Here is an 18,180-nt window from a genome sequence, read left to right on the forward strand (position 1 = left end):
TTGTAGAACCACGCTGAAAGGCATCTGTCCGCAGATCCCCATTCATACCTCACTCCTTTCTGCTACTTTATTTTAAGGAGATGCAATTGGGTATACAACAGGCATAAGATCTTTCCAAGGCCACGTTTAGTCCTTCACTTCACTAATGGTTATGCATGGATTCTGCTTAGGACGGTAACCGCTCTGCACAGGATGAACACAACAGAATGACTGGCAAAGTCAAGGTCCTCATAATGTAAACTAGCTAAGGCTCAGCATTTCCCATCCATTTAAGTTCTTAGAAATTGAATTAGCTGTCTTGCAGAGACATTTGCTCACCTGAGTTGCAATTAAGCCACTGCTCTGCATAGTGGTGAGGTGACCATGACGGCGCTGTTGAGAATGCTGATGATCCTAAGGTCCAGCTGGTATAAGAGCGTCAGTGAGGATGGTGGATGGAAAGCAGCACAGCTGTAACAGTCAAACAGGAGTGTAGGCCCAGCTACATTAGCAAAGTGTCACTTTATCACTGCTGTTAATTGAATTTGAGATTGCAATGCAAAATGAGCTTCTGTCACAGTGGAGGTGGGACCAGCAAGGAAAGGGTTGGTGGTGCAGGTGTCTGCGGACTGTAAGCAATGTAAGCTGAACTATAAAGTAATTCCTGTAAAATGGCTGCCTCGATATGTGTCTTCATTTGCTGAGCAATTCATTCATAAACATTCCGAATTCTTTGCTGACTAAAATACTGCTTAACTTCCATGAAAGCAATCAGGTGCGTCTAAGGGCTGTCTCCCTCATTCATGCAATGAGTCAGGAGGGATAGAGATTTGGCAGAAACTCTGCCTGTGGATACTTCAAGGTGGAAGATGTAATCTGCTGCTACTGGCAGGCAGGAGCCATCATGCAAATAGAATGGTGTTGCAGCTTTTGCATTTTTGCTGTTTGCTCCAATCAAAGCAGTACAGAAAAAGACAACAAAAATTACAGTATAGCTCAGCAGTCTTCTCAATTTCTAATGGCGATTCATCCCTTCCTTTTGCTGGCTTGGCTTGCGAGTAACTGATTTGTACTCACACCATGAATTTTGTGCATCCAGGAGCCTACACTACAGCTCTGCCTTGCAGCACATGAGACATTCTGTCTGCAAGGCACGATCCTACTAATATATATAGAAGTGAAGACTTGTGAAGTCTTGGCAGCAGATGTAGGACTTGAAGAAACAGACAAACAATAAGAATTTGCCACGTGACATGGAAAGCTAATTTTGGTCTTCCTTCCTATTGCTTGGAAGTGCTACATGAAAAGGCATTTCACGGCCTCCCTTTTCAAAACCTGACAGTCTCCAGAGCAGTGTGTGCACAGGGAGTCTGACTCCAGGTGCTCCAGGTGATAAAGCAAAGCACAGCGTTCAGGTCCTGTTCAGTATGAAGAATGAGGTCACACTGTATTTTTAGAAGCACCTTGTGTTGCTGTGAAGCATGCTCTTGCTCTCCTTTTATTTTTTTCCCCTCTCCTTTTTTTTTTCTTTTTTTTTTCTCTTTTACTGTGAATAATTTGGCTGGTGCTTGCAGAAGGCTGTTTTAGCCCCAGGGATTCTCACACATACTTCTGTTGACAGAGCTCTTGTGCAGCAAGCAAGCTGAAATGCCTTTTGTTAAGGATCTGCTCATTTCTTTTTCTGTTCTGCCCCAATGCTTGGAGGATCTTTTGGCTACTGAGTTCCTGTTGTTACGCCCATGGAAATTAACTGAATTGAAAAATATGAGGTTACCTTGCAAAACAGGTAAAATTATCAACAGGGAAAGAAAATCCTGCTCTCCTAATTTGCTGTTAGTCTGTACGTTTCACATTCTTGTGGCTTGTTTGTTTAATTTTTTAGGGGAAGATTGTTTAAGTCGCTGGGAAATATTAAACAAAGTCATCGTGAAAGGCAGACAAATGCATTAAGGGCTACGGGGTAAAAACTCTTTATTTTGGGTGAGTGCTCTTCCATTGTAGTCCAGACCAGGGCTTGCTTTGCTGGTTTACTCTGTCAGTTCATGTTTAAATAGACTTCTAAAAAGTAAGAAGTTTCCACACATTCACATGCTATGCAATGCCAAATGCATAGTGAAATGCAATTTCAATGGGTATTGAAATGCACTGATACTTAATCAGTATTTGCAGGTTAGTCTAGGTGACTTGTTGTTACAATAACCCTATGAAATAAAGCATAGTAATTTCCCCAGAAGGCAATTCCCCTGGTAGTAACTCAAGAAAATATAAATGAGTAAAATTCTCCTATTTCGTGCTTAGCCTAATATGTGTTTTTTGTTTTAAGTTTGTGCAAAACTTGGTGGTTTAATACACATTTTGGTCGTCTAGGCAAAGGAGATTCAAGCCAATGGAGGGTGATACACAGAAATTTAGCTGTGCATCTGCACAGATACCTTCTCTTTTACCAGACCACAAGGAAACTTTCCTTCCACATCACTGCACTATCTGTACCTCAGATCTGTATTAATCCATTGCTGACTTGTAAGAAGCTTTCCTTAGAAAACAAAGTTCCATTTCTGTGTCAAATGCATGTGTATAGAAAGCTGAAGTTGATTATCACACTCAGATACAGATTTCATATTTTACTTTAAAAAATCCCATATTGCTTTTTTTTGTGTGTGTGTGTTCTTCCTTAGGCTGTTTTGGAGTCAGTTTTAGTAGAACAGTTTGCTGTGGCAGTCCCTACACTGCTCTTCCTACTTAGAAAAAGCACCAATACGCCCAAGAGATTTTTGTTACTCAGCATCTGATCCTAGCAGCAGGAGGTCGCTGCTGGTACAGCTAATGCTACAGTATATACTGAGAATCACATTGCATATGAAATAGCTTCCCTACTTATGAAGACCTTTTTCAGAAAGATTGTTATTTTTCAGAACTTTTAAGTGTGTGCATTCATAATTCTGGTGGTCATTATATTACTTTGGAGGTCTGTGTTACGGGCCTTTTACGACATGTACAGATTTAGCTCTGAATGCGTAAGCCTCTCTACGTTATACATTTTGGTATGGGCAGGATTTCCAACCCACAGTTCTGCCAAAAACTGTTCAATTTTTAGGAGCTTTAAATGTCTATTTTTTTATTTTTATAAAATGCAGAATCTGATGTTTTGCAGAAGGGTGCTTTTTTTGCTCATCTCTCCTAGCACCAGTAAAGAAAGATGCTCCAAGGATGTATGGGTGAACTCGTTTATCATTTTCTCTTCATAGATTCCTTGCCACACTTGCACAAAACCCATCTGCTCCTGCATGCTTTCTTTGTCCCAGTCTCACTGAGAGAAAGAGACAAATAAAGAGTCCAAGGCAGGAAGCGACCCTGATAAAAGGAAAATCTTTGTCACGCCTTTTGTAATTAAACTGTAGAATCTAGAGCTTCACACCACATCCTTGAGAACTGGAAATCACTTGAGAGAAAGGATTTCATGAAATGTAAAATGAAGCTGGGAGTTTACTTTTGATGCTATATTATTCAGTGATAACAGCAAGTACTGTTTTTTTTCAGGGATTATAATTCATGTTTTGGAGTTTAAAGCACCATAAAGTAGTAGAAATAAGAAGTAATCTCAAAGCTCTTTTGATGCCTTCTGGGTTGTCTTCTTGAATAGCAGCATCTCCTTTCTTGTTTCTGGCTCTGAGAGTGGGAGTGTGGGTGCTGGCAGTATGCCTTCCAGCAGGATAGAGCTGCCAGGGGGCTGAAGAGCAGCAGTAATGGCTTAGATAATCGTCAGTAGTCACCTAGATGGCAGAAGGCTTTCTCATGTGCCTAAAATAGCTTGTGAAAGGTTAGTTACCCCAGGCATTCCTACAAAGGGTGTCTACTTTTTCAAAGGCATTGTACTCAGTTCATGTAGCACTAGGGAGAAAGAAGCAAGAGCATTCAGTGCTTCTGAAAGTGAAGTCACCTCTATTTAGATGACCTTCTTGAAGCTTCTGAGAAAATAAGCCTTCCAATGCACTTTTGTCATTTACATGTAGACATTACAGTCTGCTATTATTGTGCAAAAAAAAAAAAAAGACATGGGGAGAAATTCTTCTTGGAGATATTTAGATTGGATATAAGGAAGAAGTTTTTTACAGTATGGGTGGTGAGGCACTGGCACAGGTTGTCCAGAGATGTGGTGGATGCCCTGTCCCTGGAGACACGGTCAGGCTGTATCGAGCTCTGAGCAACCTGATCAAGCTGAAGGTGTCCCTGCTCATCGCAGGGTATTTGGTCCAGATGACATATAAAGGTCCCTTCTTCTTGCCTTTATCTGCCCATCTAAAAGTTGTGTGAGTTGTGCAAGCATTCTGTCTATCCCTCCTTTATAGTTTGGAAAAGAGGTTCATGCTAAGAGGGAGACTATGTTAAAATAGGCATTTACCTTCAGGAAGCATTTTCCTCCCTCTACTGACTCCAGCAGGAGGCCAGTCAGCTAACAATAATGTCTGACTTTTCATAGCTAACAATAACTGAGAGGAATGCTTTTCTAAATTGTGCATACCAGCATGCTTGCACCTTTTACAACCAAAGAGCAAATAGCAATGGTAATACACAACAAATCCAAATTTACTATATACACACAATATTATTTCTGTTACTCAAAGTATGCCTATAAAACTGAAATATGTACTAACCAGCAATAAAATCTGCCTAGCTAGTACACCTTACTTAGTTTATGGCACATGCAGTTTGGCACATGCAGTGATAGGCATGTCACATGCCAGCATCTTGCTCTGCTTGCTTCCCACTCTGACAATCACAGAGCTGCCTTCTGACAAGTCTTCCCAGCAGTGACAGGCTTGCCACACACATCAGAGGCGTAAGTTTCTCTTCTTGTTTTGAAAAGCTTCTGTCCTCCTTGGCTGTCTCACAGATGGAGTACTGAAACAATCATTAAAATAAATACTATCAATATTCAATCTGTCACAAAAAAGTACATTACATAAATGAGTGAATGTAAGCTATGTAAGTGATGCAAGATGGGTCCCTCGGCTGCTCCTCTTACCGTGTTGGAGGCCCACGCACGTGCTGTGAGTCCAGAAGTCAGGATTGATTTAAACCAGACATGGCCAGCTCTGTTGCAGAACTGAAGTTCTGTATTTTGAGCCTTCTCTTTTTGCTGTGCAAATTTATTGGAAGTGGACAGGTGCTGTGCTGGAGAAGCTGAGCAACAGAAGATCCCACCCTTATTGAAACGTTCTTTATTTTCTGTAAGATGCTTTGCCTCTTTTTTCTTCCTTGTGACATTTCAGCAGCTTTATCAGAACGGTGTAGAAGTTCTCAATAATTGAACAGATGGTAAAAATGAAGTGAATAGAGGCAAGTTTTGATAACAAGCATATATCACCAGATTAGTGATTTTGATCCATTCTGTCAATAATCAGTGTAAAGTCAGTATTTAAAAAAAAACATTTCTGCATTTTCTAATTCTTTCCTGGTCTCTAGGGTAAGCAAGTCAGAGTTCTGATATTTAAGTTCATTGAATCTGCATACATCAAATGTTTCTCAAGAGAGCTATAGGTAAATTTGATACAGGAATGTCACATTTTAGGATCACTGCTGCTGATGCATTCCGTTGCAAGCAAGGTCCTATCAATAATTTTTTTCCTTTTTTTTATTTAATTTTTTCTTATTTCTTAATTTCCAGGAACAGAGAGGCTTCAGATGATTGGTATAAGAATCCGGGCATTAATAATGATTATTTGATCATGGTTTTGGAATAATAAGAAGATATTTCCTGTCTGTGTATGTGGAGTGATGTTTCTAAAGAAAACCAAGAATGGAGTCATTTTGATCTCTGATGGGTGAAACTCACTGGAATGGAAACCAACATCTATGCAGCAAACCAAGGCTCGCCATGTTTTACATCTGCCAAGTGCCTGGGGACTCCAAAGGGAGCAAAGTATGAAGAATACCAAAGAAACATAGAAGAACAGAAAAGTCCATCTGAATTTCAGGATGTTTTACTGGAACCTGAGATGAGTTTGCTGTCTGTGTCATCCATATTAGACCACAATGAGACATCCTTGCAACCTGGTGGGACTACAGTGTCTGTTAGTGCCACCAATCAATCTGAAGCAGAGCAGCTCTGTGAAGAATTACTGTGTTCTGCAAGGCACAAGTCAAAGGAAGAAGCTTTATACTTTACTTCACACATAGAATGGCCACCCCTTGCAGGAGAAAATCCATCCAAGAAGCCAGAAAGGAGTCATGAGATCAGAGTCATAAGACACAAGCCAAGTGCTATCACGTTTTCTGATTTTGAATTTTTATCACATGGAGCTAATACTAAACTCCATATTTCTGAGGCAGGAGAAGACGACTTTTCATATGAAGAGGAAGAAGCAGATGGCAGAGGTGATGATGATCTGTTTACAGAGCTGCCACTGTATGAGGCATTTTTCAATGGCCTTCACAGAACGGATGTTTTCCCAAGAAAGCAAGCTAAATGTGAACTTACTGAGTGTCCACACATCTGTCATTTAGAAGAGTGTGATGCTGATTCCAAAATGGAATTGAAGGACCATGACAAGGAGGAAAAACACACGGAGCTGGAGGTAACAGAAGCTATTGTTTTGTTCCAAGTGTGTTTTAAATAAGTGGTATAATTCAAGCTTTGTCACAGGAGAACTGACACACATTGCTATAAGTGGTGATAAACAGTTTTAATTACATAATTAAGAATATAAACCTACAGTAATAAACAAAACATTAAAAATATAATGCTAGGCTTTTCCCTTAGACAAATCAGTTTCATCAGACTGACCTCATTTCCATCAGACAGAACTTCAAACTTGAGTTTTCCATTTTCTATTGTAATAGGAACATTGGCTCAGTTTCCCATGGTCCTCAATGATCATGTATTATACTACATATAGCATATATGCCTAGCTATTCTCTAAGTCTACTGACTGTTCCAACAAGATAGAGCTTAAGATTACTGTAAGAGCAGAGTCTATTTCCTTATGCTAAATAATGGCCTTTTTTAGAGTAGAGGAACTGTAGCACTACTCTTCCCAACTTACAGCACTGCTTCTACTAAATAGGAATGTTTTCTTTTTTCATATTTGATTACAATAACATGGAGGACAGGTGACAAACGGGTCTATAATAAAATAAAGAGTGGTTTCTTTGTATCTTTAGTGGTGCACATCATGAAAAACCAATGTCCAAAACAAAAACAAAGAAGATTTAGGACAAAATGGAAAACGTTCTGTAAGGAGAATCATCCAACTATAACTTTCCTTTAAAAAAGACTGGAGTAGATTACTTGTGTCTTTTGGAACTGGAAGAACAGCAGTTTTCCAAGAAAATAAGCGAGGCTTTCCTTCTGCTCCCAGCTGATGACAAACCAAATACCTGGAGCTAACCATGTTTATCACTGCAGTTCAGTTCTAGTACAAAAATATGAAGTGATTCCAAACGCTGGGGAAAACAAACTCTTAAAATTCCAGTGTTCCTGAAATGGCAGCACAAATTAATGTTGAACCTCAGGTCAGTCATACCTTTCCTTCTTCTTCCTCTCCCTCTATACCTCTTTCTTCCTCCTTCTTTTTGAAATTATTTTCAATGCAGAAAGTCTTTATGCCCTGAAATTTAGGCTGGATCTCTTTTCTTTTAACCAGTGTCACTTGTTTTTCTCTGTCTTCAGTTTATCTTCTTTACTTCTAGCACTTACTAGAAGAGTTAGAGTTGCTTCATTGATTTCTGACCAAAACAAAGGAAGAAGAATTGGAACTAAAATGCCCAAGTTAACGTCAAGATTACAGTATATAATGCTTAGTTACTTCTCTCCTTTAATATAATCTTTCTCCAGTTTGGGGTGAATAATTCTGACCTAAAATGAGTGGGAGATTTCTGGTTATATTTCACACTGATCCCAGCATAATCAGGAAACCCATCAGCTCACAGAGAAAGAAGCCAGATTTTCAGTCTTCTCAGCAGTTAATATTAGAAAATCAAGGCCCCAAAGTGGTTCCAAAGCAGTGCGTCTTTTGATGCAGCACTGACCCTGACACATTCTCGTGACACACATCTTATTAAATAATTGGATTGTTCCGCCACCCTAAGCCAAGGCTTGCTTCCTCATTTATGCGGGAAGAGTGATCCCAACATTCCCATTAATATAAATAAACATCAAAATGCATGCACAACACCCCTTGGATTCTGTTTACTGAAGGTCAACCCCATAGATAAAAGAGAAAGAACGGGTGCCGTTGCCATTTAGTTTACTTTATGTCTGTGCCATTAAATAAACTCAAGGATGCAGTTTGTAGTGCAAAATAATGGATTATAAATTGCCCGACAAGCGTTTGAAATTACCTGGTAAATCTCTGAGAATGTGTCAAAACATTTCAGAAACTGTACGGATGCAGTGATACAGTCCTGGTTCTGATTTTTTTTTTCCTATGTAAATAAGCATGTATCATCCTCAAAAAGCCTCCAAGAATTTAAAAATAAAAAGGATTATCTTGTCTCTAAAATTCTAGCAGCGGTCGTGCATTACTGCTCAGACTAAAAGCCCCCCCGTGACTTTGGTTTAAACCCATGCTCAGCAAATGTGTGTCATCACATTATTTATTTCTGCTGTGTAGAGATGGGGCTGTTGGAGAAATGTCTTTCTGCTGGAAAGAAAATGAAATAAAGATGGCAAGGGGTAAAAAAACATTGTCAAAAGCAGCCGTTACTGCTAAGTCTCAGGCCTAAAAATAGTAGAACAAACCTGTTTGGCTGTAGATCCATGCTATCACCTTGGCCAATACCTGGCTGAATCCTTGCTGCTAGAGCTCATATGAAACAGTGATAAAATCGACCCTGCAGGGGCATTCCTAGGTAAATGCACTTGTCCCCAGTGCAGAGGGATGCACTGCTACACGTCTCCCATTTTGGGGTGAGCAGTGGGAAAGGGCTGTGCCCTGCTGCAGCCAGGGAGCACGGTCCAATGCAGGCACTGACAATGAGCAAGTTGGTGTCTGAATCTGCCATTATACCCTTGCTACACGCATTTGTGTGGCAATTCTTCTTTCATTCAAACTTGTAAGCAGAGAAAAATCTCAGAGTATGCTAAACAGTAAATAAGAACAATAAAGATAGAGAAAGTACAACTTATCCATGCTGCCAGTGCTGTTACAAGGAGAAGAAACATTGCTGAGAGGAATTCACACAATGGTGTCCATGAATAATGCTCTTTATTTTTGTCCAGAGGCATACAGAATCTGCCTGTTCTGCATGGACCCAGACAAATGACATTTCTGTTCAGTTTGTGAATGCACTGAGGTCTCCGTATCTCCACCCTTAGACCAGTCCCATGTATACTTCCTGTGTTTTCTCATCAGATTTGGCAGCTGCTCCTTTTCAGAAATCCGTAACCAGTGGCATATTTCATGCCCAAATAGACTTCTGAAGTGAAAAGTAACATTTATTTCAAGTGGGGGAGCAACATTTTGAAGGTTTAAAAACAAGTCTACTGTGAGTACTCATTTGTGTTATTTCTCATTTTTGGTTGGTGATTTAGGTAAGATCACTCCTAGCACAGCACTGTAGGGATTCTGACTTCCTCTCTGTTTTGAATGGTAACTTTCTCACATCTCTCATGTCCTGACATTATTTAGTTTTATGAGGATTTTTTCTCAGCAACTGTGATGACCTGAGCCTTTCTTCCTTGATGGCTTTCCTTCAAGCCTTCACATTAAACTATATGCACTCCTTTTCCATGTAACCAGCTCAGTGTGCAGTGGAAATAGAATACATAGAAGCTTCTCAAACATAGCATTTATGCTGTCATTTCTTCTGGCTGTACTGAGCAGGGCCCAGCTGATAGCCATATTTAAGCAGGAACTACTGTGTAACTTCATCAGTGATCTTACCCTATTCCCACATCATCTCGAAACAAAGTGTGTTAATTTTGGGATAAGCATTTCCTTCAAGGCAAAATTGAAGATATTTAACTGGTATTAGGAAAAAAAAAAGAAAAGGATTATGAGATCATACCCTTGACAAAGTAAATTATTGCAGATCTTTCCTCTTCTCAGGGATTATAAATCCTGCTACAGGTGGCTGCTGCAGAGATGCAACAATTGTCTTACAAACATGGTAGAAAGCTGGAAACCCTCTCTGGGTCAGTTTCAAAGCATCTCTTGGGTAGACCACATTAGCTGTTTTAACAGCCAAACACAGGTTTCTGTCTCTACTGATATTACTTTGGCCACCTACTGGAGTTGTCACAGCTTCCTCTATTGTACCAGAGAGAGCAGGAAGTAAGCCAGAAAGCCCAAGTGCTGGAAAGGAGCACCTGGAGCTGACCAGGAGGATTTGCTAGGAGCTCCAGCAAGCCCTTTTGGGCATCTCTCCCAACTGGACATTCAGGATTCTCCAAATGAGTCCTCCTCTTGAGGCTGCTTCTTGGTGGAACAAGGTCACCTCTGAGACGTATGTGGTGGGGAAGATGGGGAATTAAGTGGTGGGAAGGGCTGTCTGTTTGGGTTCAGTTGCTTCCCAGGATGATGTTTGTCCATTTTTGTCTGCAAATGGATTTGTCACAGGAAGATGGATGATCTGTTCTTCCAGTTTCTCTTCCTTTGATGATTCACTTATTGTCATTAATTTGCTTTTTCCAGCCTTGTGCTACAATTAGGTAAATTTTATCCTCATTATACAGTCTTTACTGAACGACAAGTTTGACAATTACTGTATAAGCTTAGACCACAAGAGTTCAGATTCAGATTCAGGCTGGAATAATTTGCTGACCTGTAATGTGGAAATTTACATGGTATCTGTCTGACATTTTGTCTAATTCTGGTCCATGTTGTCATTCTCAATTTCACAAATGCCAGAAATTAACCAAAGAGAAGCAGGACAAGAAGATAAATAGATACAGACATGTAAGAGGAGATAAATCCTCAAGAATTTATCCAAAGCCACAGTTTTTGAAATTAATTAGCTTGTAAGTGTTTTAATCTAGTAATCATATCCAGTGAGAAAGGTATCAGAACACTGTAAGTCTTTGACAGTGAATTTACTTCATTCAAATTAGATTGATATAATTAAATTTAAGTGATCAAACCAAAGCAGCAGTCAAGCCTACAACTTACAATCAGTAATGGGCCTGCCAAAGTAAGCTTGCATTTGGATGACTTAAGTTCTGCTGATTCCTTATGCCTCGTGCATTCCTGCTCACTTGTTTGGCCACTCTGAAGTACTTTTCTGAGAGGTACTTTCCTGTTTTCATTAATGAGGCTCAGGAACATTGGTGGAATTTAAGGTATCTTAAAATCGCGCTGCAATAGTCTCTTCTTTAATTCAGTTGTACAAGAGCAAAAAAAAACACTAGTAAAGAACATAGTAGAGTAAAGCACAAATTCCTTATCCCATTCCTCCCATACTTTGGAGGTTTGTTCTTCTTTTTACCCTATCAAACTGAAACTTCAAAACTAGAGGAGGAGAATGGTTACAAACTTGTGATGACTGTAACCATTATCTCCCTTTTGTTCATCTAATGCAGACGTGGGGCATCCACCCAGGTAGGAAAGCCGAGTGCCAAATTAACGGTGACCAGGGAAAGCAGAGAGCAGGTTAAGGGGAAGAAAATGAGAATTGACTTGTTGTGGTAGTAGTGATGTATCTCTGTACAGTCACATTTCCTTTGTGTGCTTGGGAGATTTGGGCTTTGTGCACTCTCTAGAGCAGACAGGCAGAAGTGTTTGTTGAACCTGCAAAGTTTCTAGCATTTATGCTTGTTTTCTGCTTGCGTTGGGAGGGAGTTGGAGAAATGCTGATTATTTTAGCAATGATGCATTATTATATATATACCTGCTGTAGGGAACCTGCTTTGGCAGGGGGGTTGGACTCGATGATCTCTGGAGGTCCCTTCCAACCCCTACAATTCTGTGATTCTGTGATTCTGTGATTACTATCTGTCAGTAAATAAACACAATCATCTCTTAATTATCATGTCAGGTAAGTGCTAGCTTAGAAAGGGTCTCTGGTTATTAATTTAAAAGAAAGAGTCTATTAATTTCACAAATTTGAGATACTAATGACAAACACAGCATTTGTACAAAGTACATTTCTCTCTAATCCCACTACTCTTAATAATGTAACAATTTTCCATGAGGACAGGACATTTCTTTCGTCCTAGTTTTTATTACAATTGGAGACAGCTGTAAGTTCAAACGTACATCTTACTAATGTGGAAATATGTTGTGTGGCTATTTCTACTACAGAATTACAGGAATCTTGGAACAAAATTTGGGGAATTCTTGCTTTTGCCTGTTCATAAGTATTTATGCATGTTTTATATTCATCTTTAAAACTTCAGGATAACAAATAGTTAACAAAAACAATGTTTTATACTAAAGGAAAAAATAATTACCAAAGATACCTGAGGTGATTTTTTTCAGATTGCCAATCCTTTATTTGCTGTGTATTGAAGTACTCCTTAACCATGCAGCCACCTCAGGAAAACAGCTCATCAGAAAACATCAAGAGGATTTACTTACTGTTGCACTAAGCTCATAAAGTAAAAGAGATGCATCAGCATTCTCCTTTACAAATATTTGAAAATATCTGGAATCTGTGCAATGTGTGACCATCTGAGTGTCCCATCTGTGTCCACAGCAGTAGAGCAAAAGTCAACAGAAAATCAGCTCTATCTAAGTCAGGGCATGGGTGATCAACATTCCTCTGCCAGAGTACGGGGACAGGCGCTGTGAGAGTTGCAGATGGGGTCTCAGGTGGGAGGAACCAAAGGAAACATGTACAAATCTGTTCTTCTGTGTACCACTGAAATGTAGGTGTTCCTTCAAAATGCAGATGGAGATTCCAGATAAACCTTGGGATGGGCAATAAGCAGAACAACTTATAAAAGTGGAAACAAAAGGTGAGGGAATGGGTTGGGTTTCATTTTCAAGCACATTTGGCAGATAGGTGAGGATTTTGAGAAGTTGCGTATGTTTCTGAAGTCTAGAATAAAAACGCACTATAGGAAAAAGAAAAAAAAAAGCATAGCCAAATAAACATCTTTGAAAATTTCATATCCAAATATGGGAAAGTTCTTGGGCAGGAGTAAGAAAAATGAATTACAAATTTCCTCACATTCAAAAATGTTTGGGAACTTCCAAAGCCTAGATAACACATACCTGGTTAATAAAATCAGCAATCGTCTAGTGCTATACCATCTCTGTGTGAAATGCAATTAAATGCTTGTTGTTGCAAAAGACCAATGTCCTGGGTACTGCTGGAACAGAGAGTCCATCATATATTTTCCCAAGCCCAGGGATCTATAATCATTTTGGTAATGCCACATATTCAGCTATTACATAGCCAGCTATGTATGCTAATGCTGAGGTGCAGACTTGAAACAAATTCAGAGGAACTTAAAAAAAATAATTAAAATGTAGTGGACTTCATAGAATTTTTAGGGTGATGGATCTGAGATTTCATTTTATGACATACTTGGCCTATAGAAATTATTTTCCATAGGAGAGGTTATTTTCCATAGGAGAGAATGTCTTCATTCTCAAGATATTACTTAACAATCATTCCAACTATTGAATATTTTAAATTGCAGTAAAAATGGAAATAGACTGTTCCTACCTATCCAAGATTCCTGGACAATGAGTGCATCATCAAAAAAGTTTTGCCTAGTTTTGAATTATGTCAGAACTAAGACTTTGCAATCCAGCCCCAAGGAAAACTCATCTGAATCCATTTGGAATCCAGAAATTCAAAGGACAGGACATTGTGGCCATTTTCTGCATTTGAATCATTTTTCTTCCAGAAACTACCTTCAGTGAAATCTCATTAAACTGTTGGACTGTATTATTCACCTCTCTCTACAGAGAGATTCTGCAGTATCTAAAATTCTCATTTAGACTTTCAATGCAACATTTCAGAAATTGAGTCTGGAATGAGAAATGAGTAGATGTGACATTAAGAGATGTGATTTAGTGATGGGACTTTATAGGTCAAGTTGATGATCCTGATGTGGTGATCCTGAAGGTCTTTTCCAGCTTAACTGAGTCTGTGATTCTTTGTTCAGTGCCAAAGATTGAACAGCTTATATATGCTGAGTATTCAGAAAAAAAGTTGTCTGGCCTTAGTCTGATCTTTGTAATGATGTATTCAGTACTGTGCTATATAATCTACTATAAATTTTGCAGTATTTATTTATTATTCCTATTTAAACTGTATAATGGTGAAATTTAAGTGATTGTAATGAGGATTCCACAAAAGCCCTTGCAGTTTGCTTAGGGACTGACTGACTTGAAATAAAATGTCAAAAGAACTGCTAAACTTGCCAAATAGTAACAGAATATTGTAGAATTATAGAATCATAGAATTGCTCAGGTTGGAAAAGACCTTCAAGATCATTGAGTCCAACCACCACCTAACCATCCTACCCTAACTCTAACAACCCTCTTCTAAATCATGTCCCTGAGCACCACATCCAAACGGTTTTTAAACACATCCAGGGATGGTGACTCAACCACCTCCCTGGGCAGCCTATGCCAGTGCTTCACAACCCTTTCTGTAAAGAAGTGTTTCCTGATATCCAACCTAAACTTACCCTGATGTAACTTGAGGCCATTTCCCCTCATCCTGTCACCTGTCACCAGTGAGGAGACCAGCCCCGCTCTCACTGTAGGAACCTTTCAGATATTGGAAGAGAGCAATGCCACTGGCCTTCTTGGCCACCTGGACACACTGCTGGCTCATATTCAGCCAACTGTCCATCAGTTCATCAGGGTCCCTTTCCATCAGGCAGCCTTCCAGCCACTCCTCCCCAGACCTGTAGGGATAGGTAATATAAAACTGTGACTTGTATTTATATCATTCTGTAATACATACAGCATACACAGGGACCAAGAACAAAGTATGTAAGGCCAATAACTAGAAGAAAGAATAAACAGACCAGCCCAGATACTAATAGGAAGTTAGCAACAAGATGTTTTTTATGAACAGCAAACCTGGCCGAGGTCAGTGCCTGCCTGTCCTGAGTGTGCAGCTAAGCAACCACACTCAGAGCTCACTCAAGCTGTACTTCTATCTGCTGTGTGATCTCGATTTACTAAAACAATACAAGTGACTGGTACATTAGATACATGGAAGAAGATTGCTTTCAAAAGGTAAAAGATGATTAAACAAAAAACAAACAAACAAAAAAGATTCCCTCTAGAATACAAAAATATTCTATAGACCATGTTTATTTGAAATTCTATTATGTAACTCTCACACAACTGATTTATGAATGTGTGATCTCTGCTGCACAGAACACGAAATGGAGGCTTTCAGGATTTATCTGAGCCTTGCAAGGACTCAACAGTTTTATTCTTATCTTCATGGATAAATTATCCCACTGAGGAAAAGAGAAAAATGGCTAAAATAGAGAAATGGATTAAAAAGCCCCAGTGGGAAACTCCCAGTGTTCCAAACATGGAGGTCCAGACTCCATTGTTTGTGAAGTAATGGCAGAAGGGTGTTATACGGGTCCAAAAAATGTTTTTTGCAGACTCACAGAATTGCAGGGGTTGGAAGGGACCTCTGGAGCTCACCGAGTCCAACCCCCTTGTTAAAGCAGGGCCCTTACAATCAGTCACACAGGTAGACATCCAGACAGGTCTTGAGTATCTCCATAGAAGGAGACTGCATGAGCTCTCTGTGCAACCCGTTGCAGTGTTCCATCACTCCTAGTGTTAGGAATTTCTTCCACATATTAATATGGAACTTCCTGTGTTCAAGTTTTAGGCCATTGCTCCTTGTCCTATTGCTGTGCACCACTGAGAAGAGCCTGGCCTCATCCATTTGCCTCCCACTTCCCTTTAAATATTTATAAACATTAATCATATCCTCCCTCAGTCTTCCCTTCCCCATGCTGAAGAGACACAGGTTGCTCAGCCTTTCCTCATACAGGAGATCTCCAAGCCCTTCAATTATCTTTGTGGCCCTCTGCTGGACTCCTTCCAGGAGACCCCAGTCTTTTTTGAACTGGGGAGCCCAGAACTGGACACAATATTCTAAATGTAGCTTCATCAGGGCACACCAAACTCTTCAGACACAGCAAAGCTTCCCTGTTGCATATGAATGACAGAAAGCAAACTCTAAAACTGACATTTCAAGACCCTTATATGATTTTTTAAATAATTTATCATGAATAGAAACAACAGCAATAAAAAATTATACAATAGTAAGAATTGCTATAAGTTTGAATGTGTATGTTTTTACAGTTTTTATCTCAGATCACCTTCTCTTCTCTGCAGAGCTTCCACTTGGTGTAAAGTTCTTAAGATGAATTTCAATTGAATTAAATGGAAGGCAGATATCTAACAACAAGACAAATCAGCTGGATCTTCTGGCATTGTCCATCAAGTGCTACTTTTCTTATTTGGAAGTTATGTTCAAATGCTTGCACATGCCACAGTGGTCACACAAGCAGCCCAGACCACTCAGTTTAATTCCAGTGCAAATTAAAATGTGTGTGTGATTGCAGCAAGTATGAGGTTGAAAATGGAACAAAATTAAGAAGGAAGATGTAGTTGACGCACCAAAGAAAATAAAATCGACCCTAACAATCCAAAAGAATATCCTAGGTGTAGTAGGGTGAATAAAAGCATTTCATATTGCAAAGGAAGTAATTATTTCTAAAATTGAGCTTACTCTGCCTTAGAATAAAACTCCCCACAGATTCACGGCTCTGTGGGGACAGTGAATGACTACTGCACAGGAGCCTCCAATAATGTGCTAGGTGTGCTGCAAAGGAACTTGGACAGCTTCACTGGCAAATAAAGGTATTTTCTCCAGAGGAATACTGTCGAAATTAAGCTGTCTTTAAAAATTAATTCTGACAAATATCAAATTTTACAATCAGATGCATTTTAAAACTCAAACTGTGATCCTTCCAACTAATATCCTGGCACTCTGGGGTACAGCATGAGTGCTAACACAGCACATAAAGACTTCTCAGCAAGGAGAAACCTGCAGATTTCACAGTTCTACATTACTCTGCTTTCTCATAGAAAAATTTTGCTTGCTATTGCTATTATGAAGTCTCCTGAATTTAAAAACAGACTGTTTAGAACTGTTTGAAGTACATAATTGGAGAAACTAGCTGAAATTCTAGCCACCTCAAATAAGATTGGGACTTCCTTGTTGTCATTTATCTGCCCGTTATGTCAGCAGTATTTCCATTAATGCAGTTGATGGGGTTATTTTGCTAAAATCTTTCATACGGAGTAAGTACACATGAATACAAAATACCACTGCTGATGATCACTCCATGGAAAGTTTTCTTATCTCTTGCTTTGTAATTCTCATAGTAATTTCAAACCATAGCATTGCTTTTTTTTTTTTAATAGCAATTACTTTTCCAAATATAGATAAAGCTTACAAGACAGACAAAATTATTGAAGGGTTTTGCCTATGGTACCATTAAATCATAGACTGGCCTGGGTTGAAAAGGACCACAGAGATCATCTAGTTTCAATCCCACTGCTATGTGCAGCGTCTCCAACCAGGCTGTGGTCCAGAGCCACATCCAGCCTGGCCTAGAATGCCTCCAGGGATGGGGCATCCACAACCTCCTTGGGCAACCTGTTCCAGTGTGCCACCAACCTCTGTGTGAAGAACTTCCTCCTATTATCTAACCTAAACCTCCCCTGTCTTAGTTTAAGTACTTCACAAAGAGCCAAGCGAGTGCAGATTACATGGAAGTTGCTCAAAATATAATGAATATTAGAACTGAAAGTCAGTGGTGGATAGGCTAAGCCTCTGCTTGATAATGCAGTCTCTGAGATAGGCTCTTATGGCTTCACCTGTCTCAGAACAACTCTATTTCTTTTATGTCTTGAAGATTTTGCCAAATTCCTTTAGGTTTGTAGTAGTTGCTACTAATGCCTCTTTTTAACTTGATCACCTAACAAGGGCAGTTGCTGTTTAGTGACCTTCACGCTCTTTAAAAGAAGAGCCTGAAAAGCCTGTGAGACCTTTTGAGCCCTGAGCAACATTCTCCAACCTTTGTGCTACGCAAAAATATTTATATGGTATAACCAATATGTTTACATCCTTTGGGGATACAGAATTTCTTTTCCTCCAAGATCTATGCCTAAGGCAATTAGATGAAAATTTAGAACAAACTGATTTTTGTACAGTTTTATGTCTTTTAACTGATATCTTTTTCCCCAGATAAAA

At 39.4% G+C, this 18,180-nt stretch overlaps 1 protein-coding gene across 3 annotated transcripts in view; it reads left to right on the forward strand.

The window, feature by feature from the left end:
• Positions 1–18,180, forward strand: part of STARD13 (StAR related lipid transfer domain containing 13) — a 308,068-nt gene that overhangs the window by 40,629 nt on the left and 249,259 nt on the right. For 2 of the 3 annotated variants that reach the window (XM_048933947.1, XM_048933948.1), the window contains exon 2: positions 5,645–6,554. In XM_048933947.1, coding sequence (XP_048789904.1) covers positions 5,817–6,554 — 738 coding nt within the window. In that variant the 5' untranslated portion in view covers positions 5,645–5,816. Of the gene's footprint in view, positions 1–1,711; positions 1,766–5,644; positions 6,555–18,180 lie in introns of those variants that run through there. The other variant, XM_048933949.1, reaches the window with a different exon arrangement.

The sequence above is a fragment of the Lagopus muta genome, chromosome 1 (assembly GCF_023343835.1).
Source record: "Lagopus muta isolate bLagMut1 chromosome 1, bLagMut1 primary, whole genome shotgun sequence".
NCBI lineage: Eukaryota > Metazoa > Chordata > Aves > Galliformes > Phasianidae > Lagopus > Lagopus muta.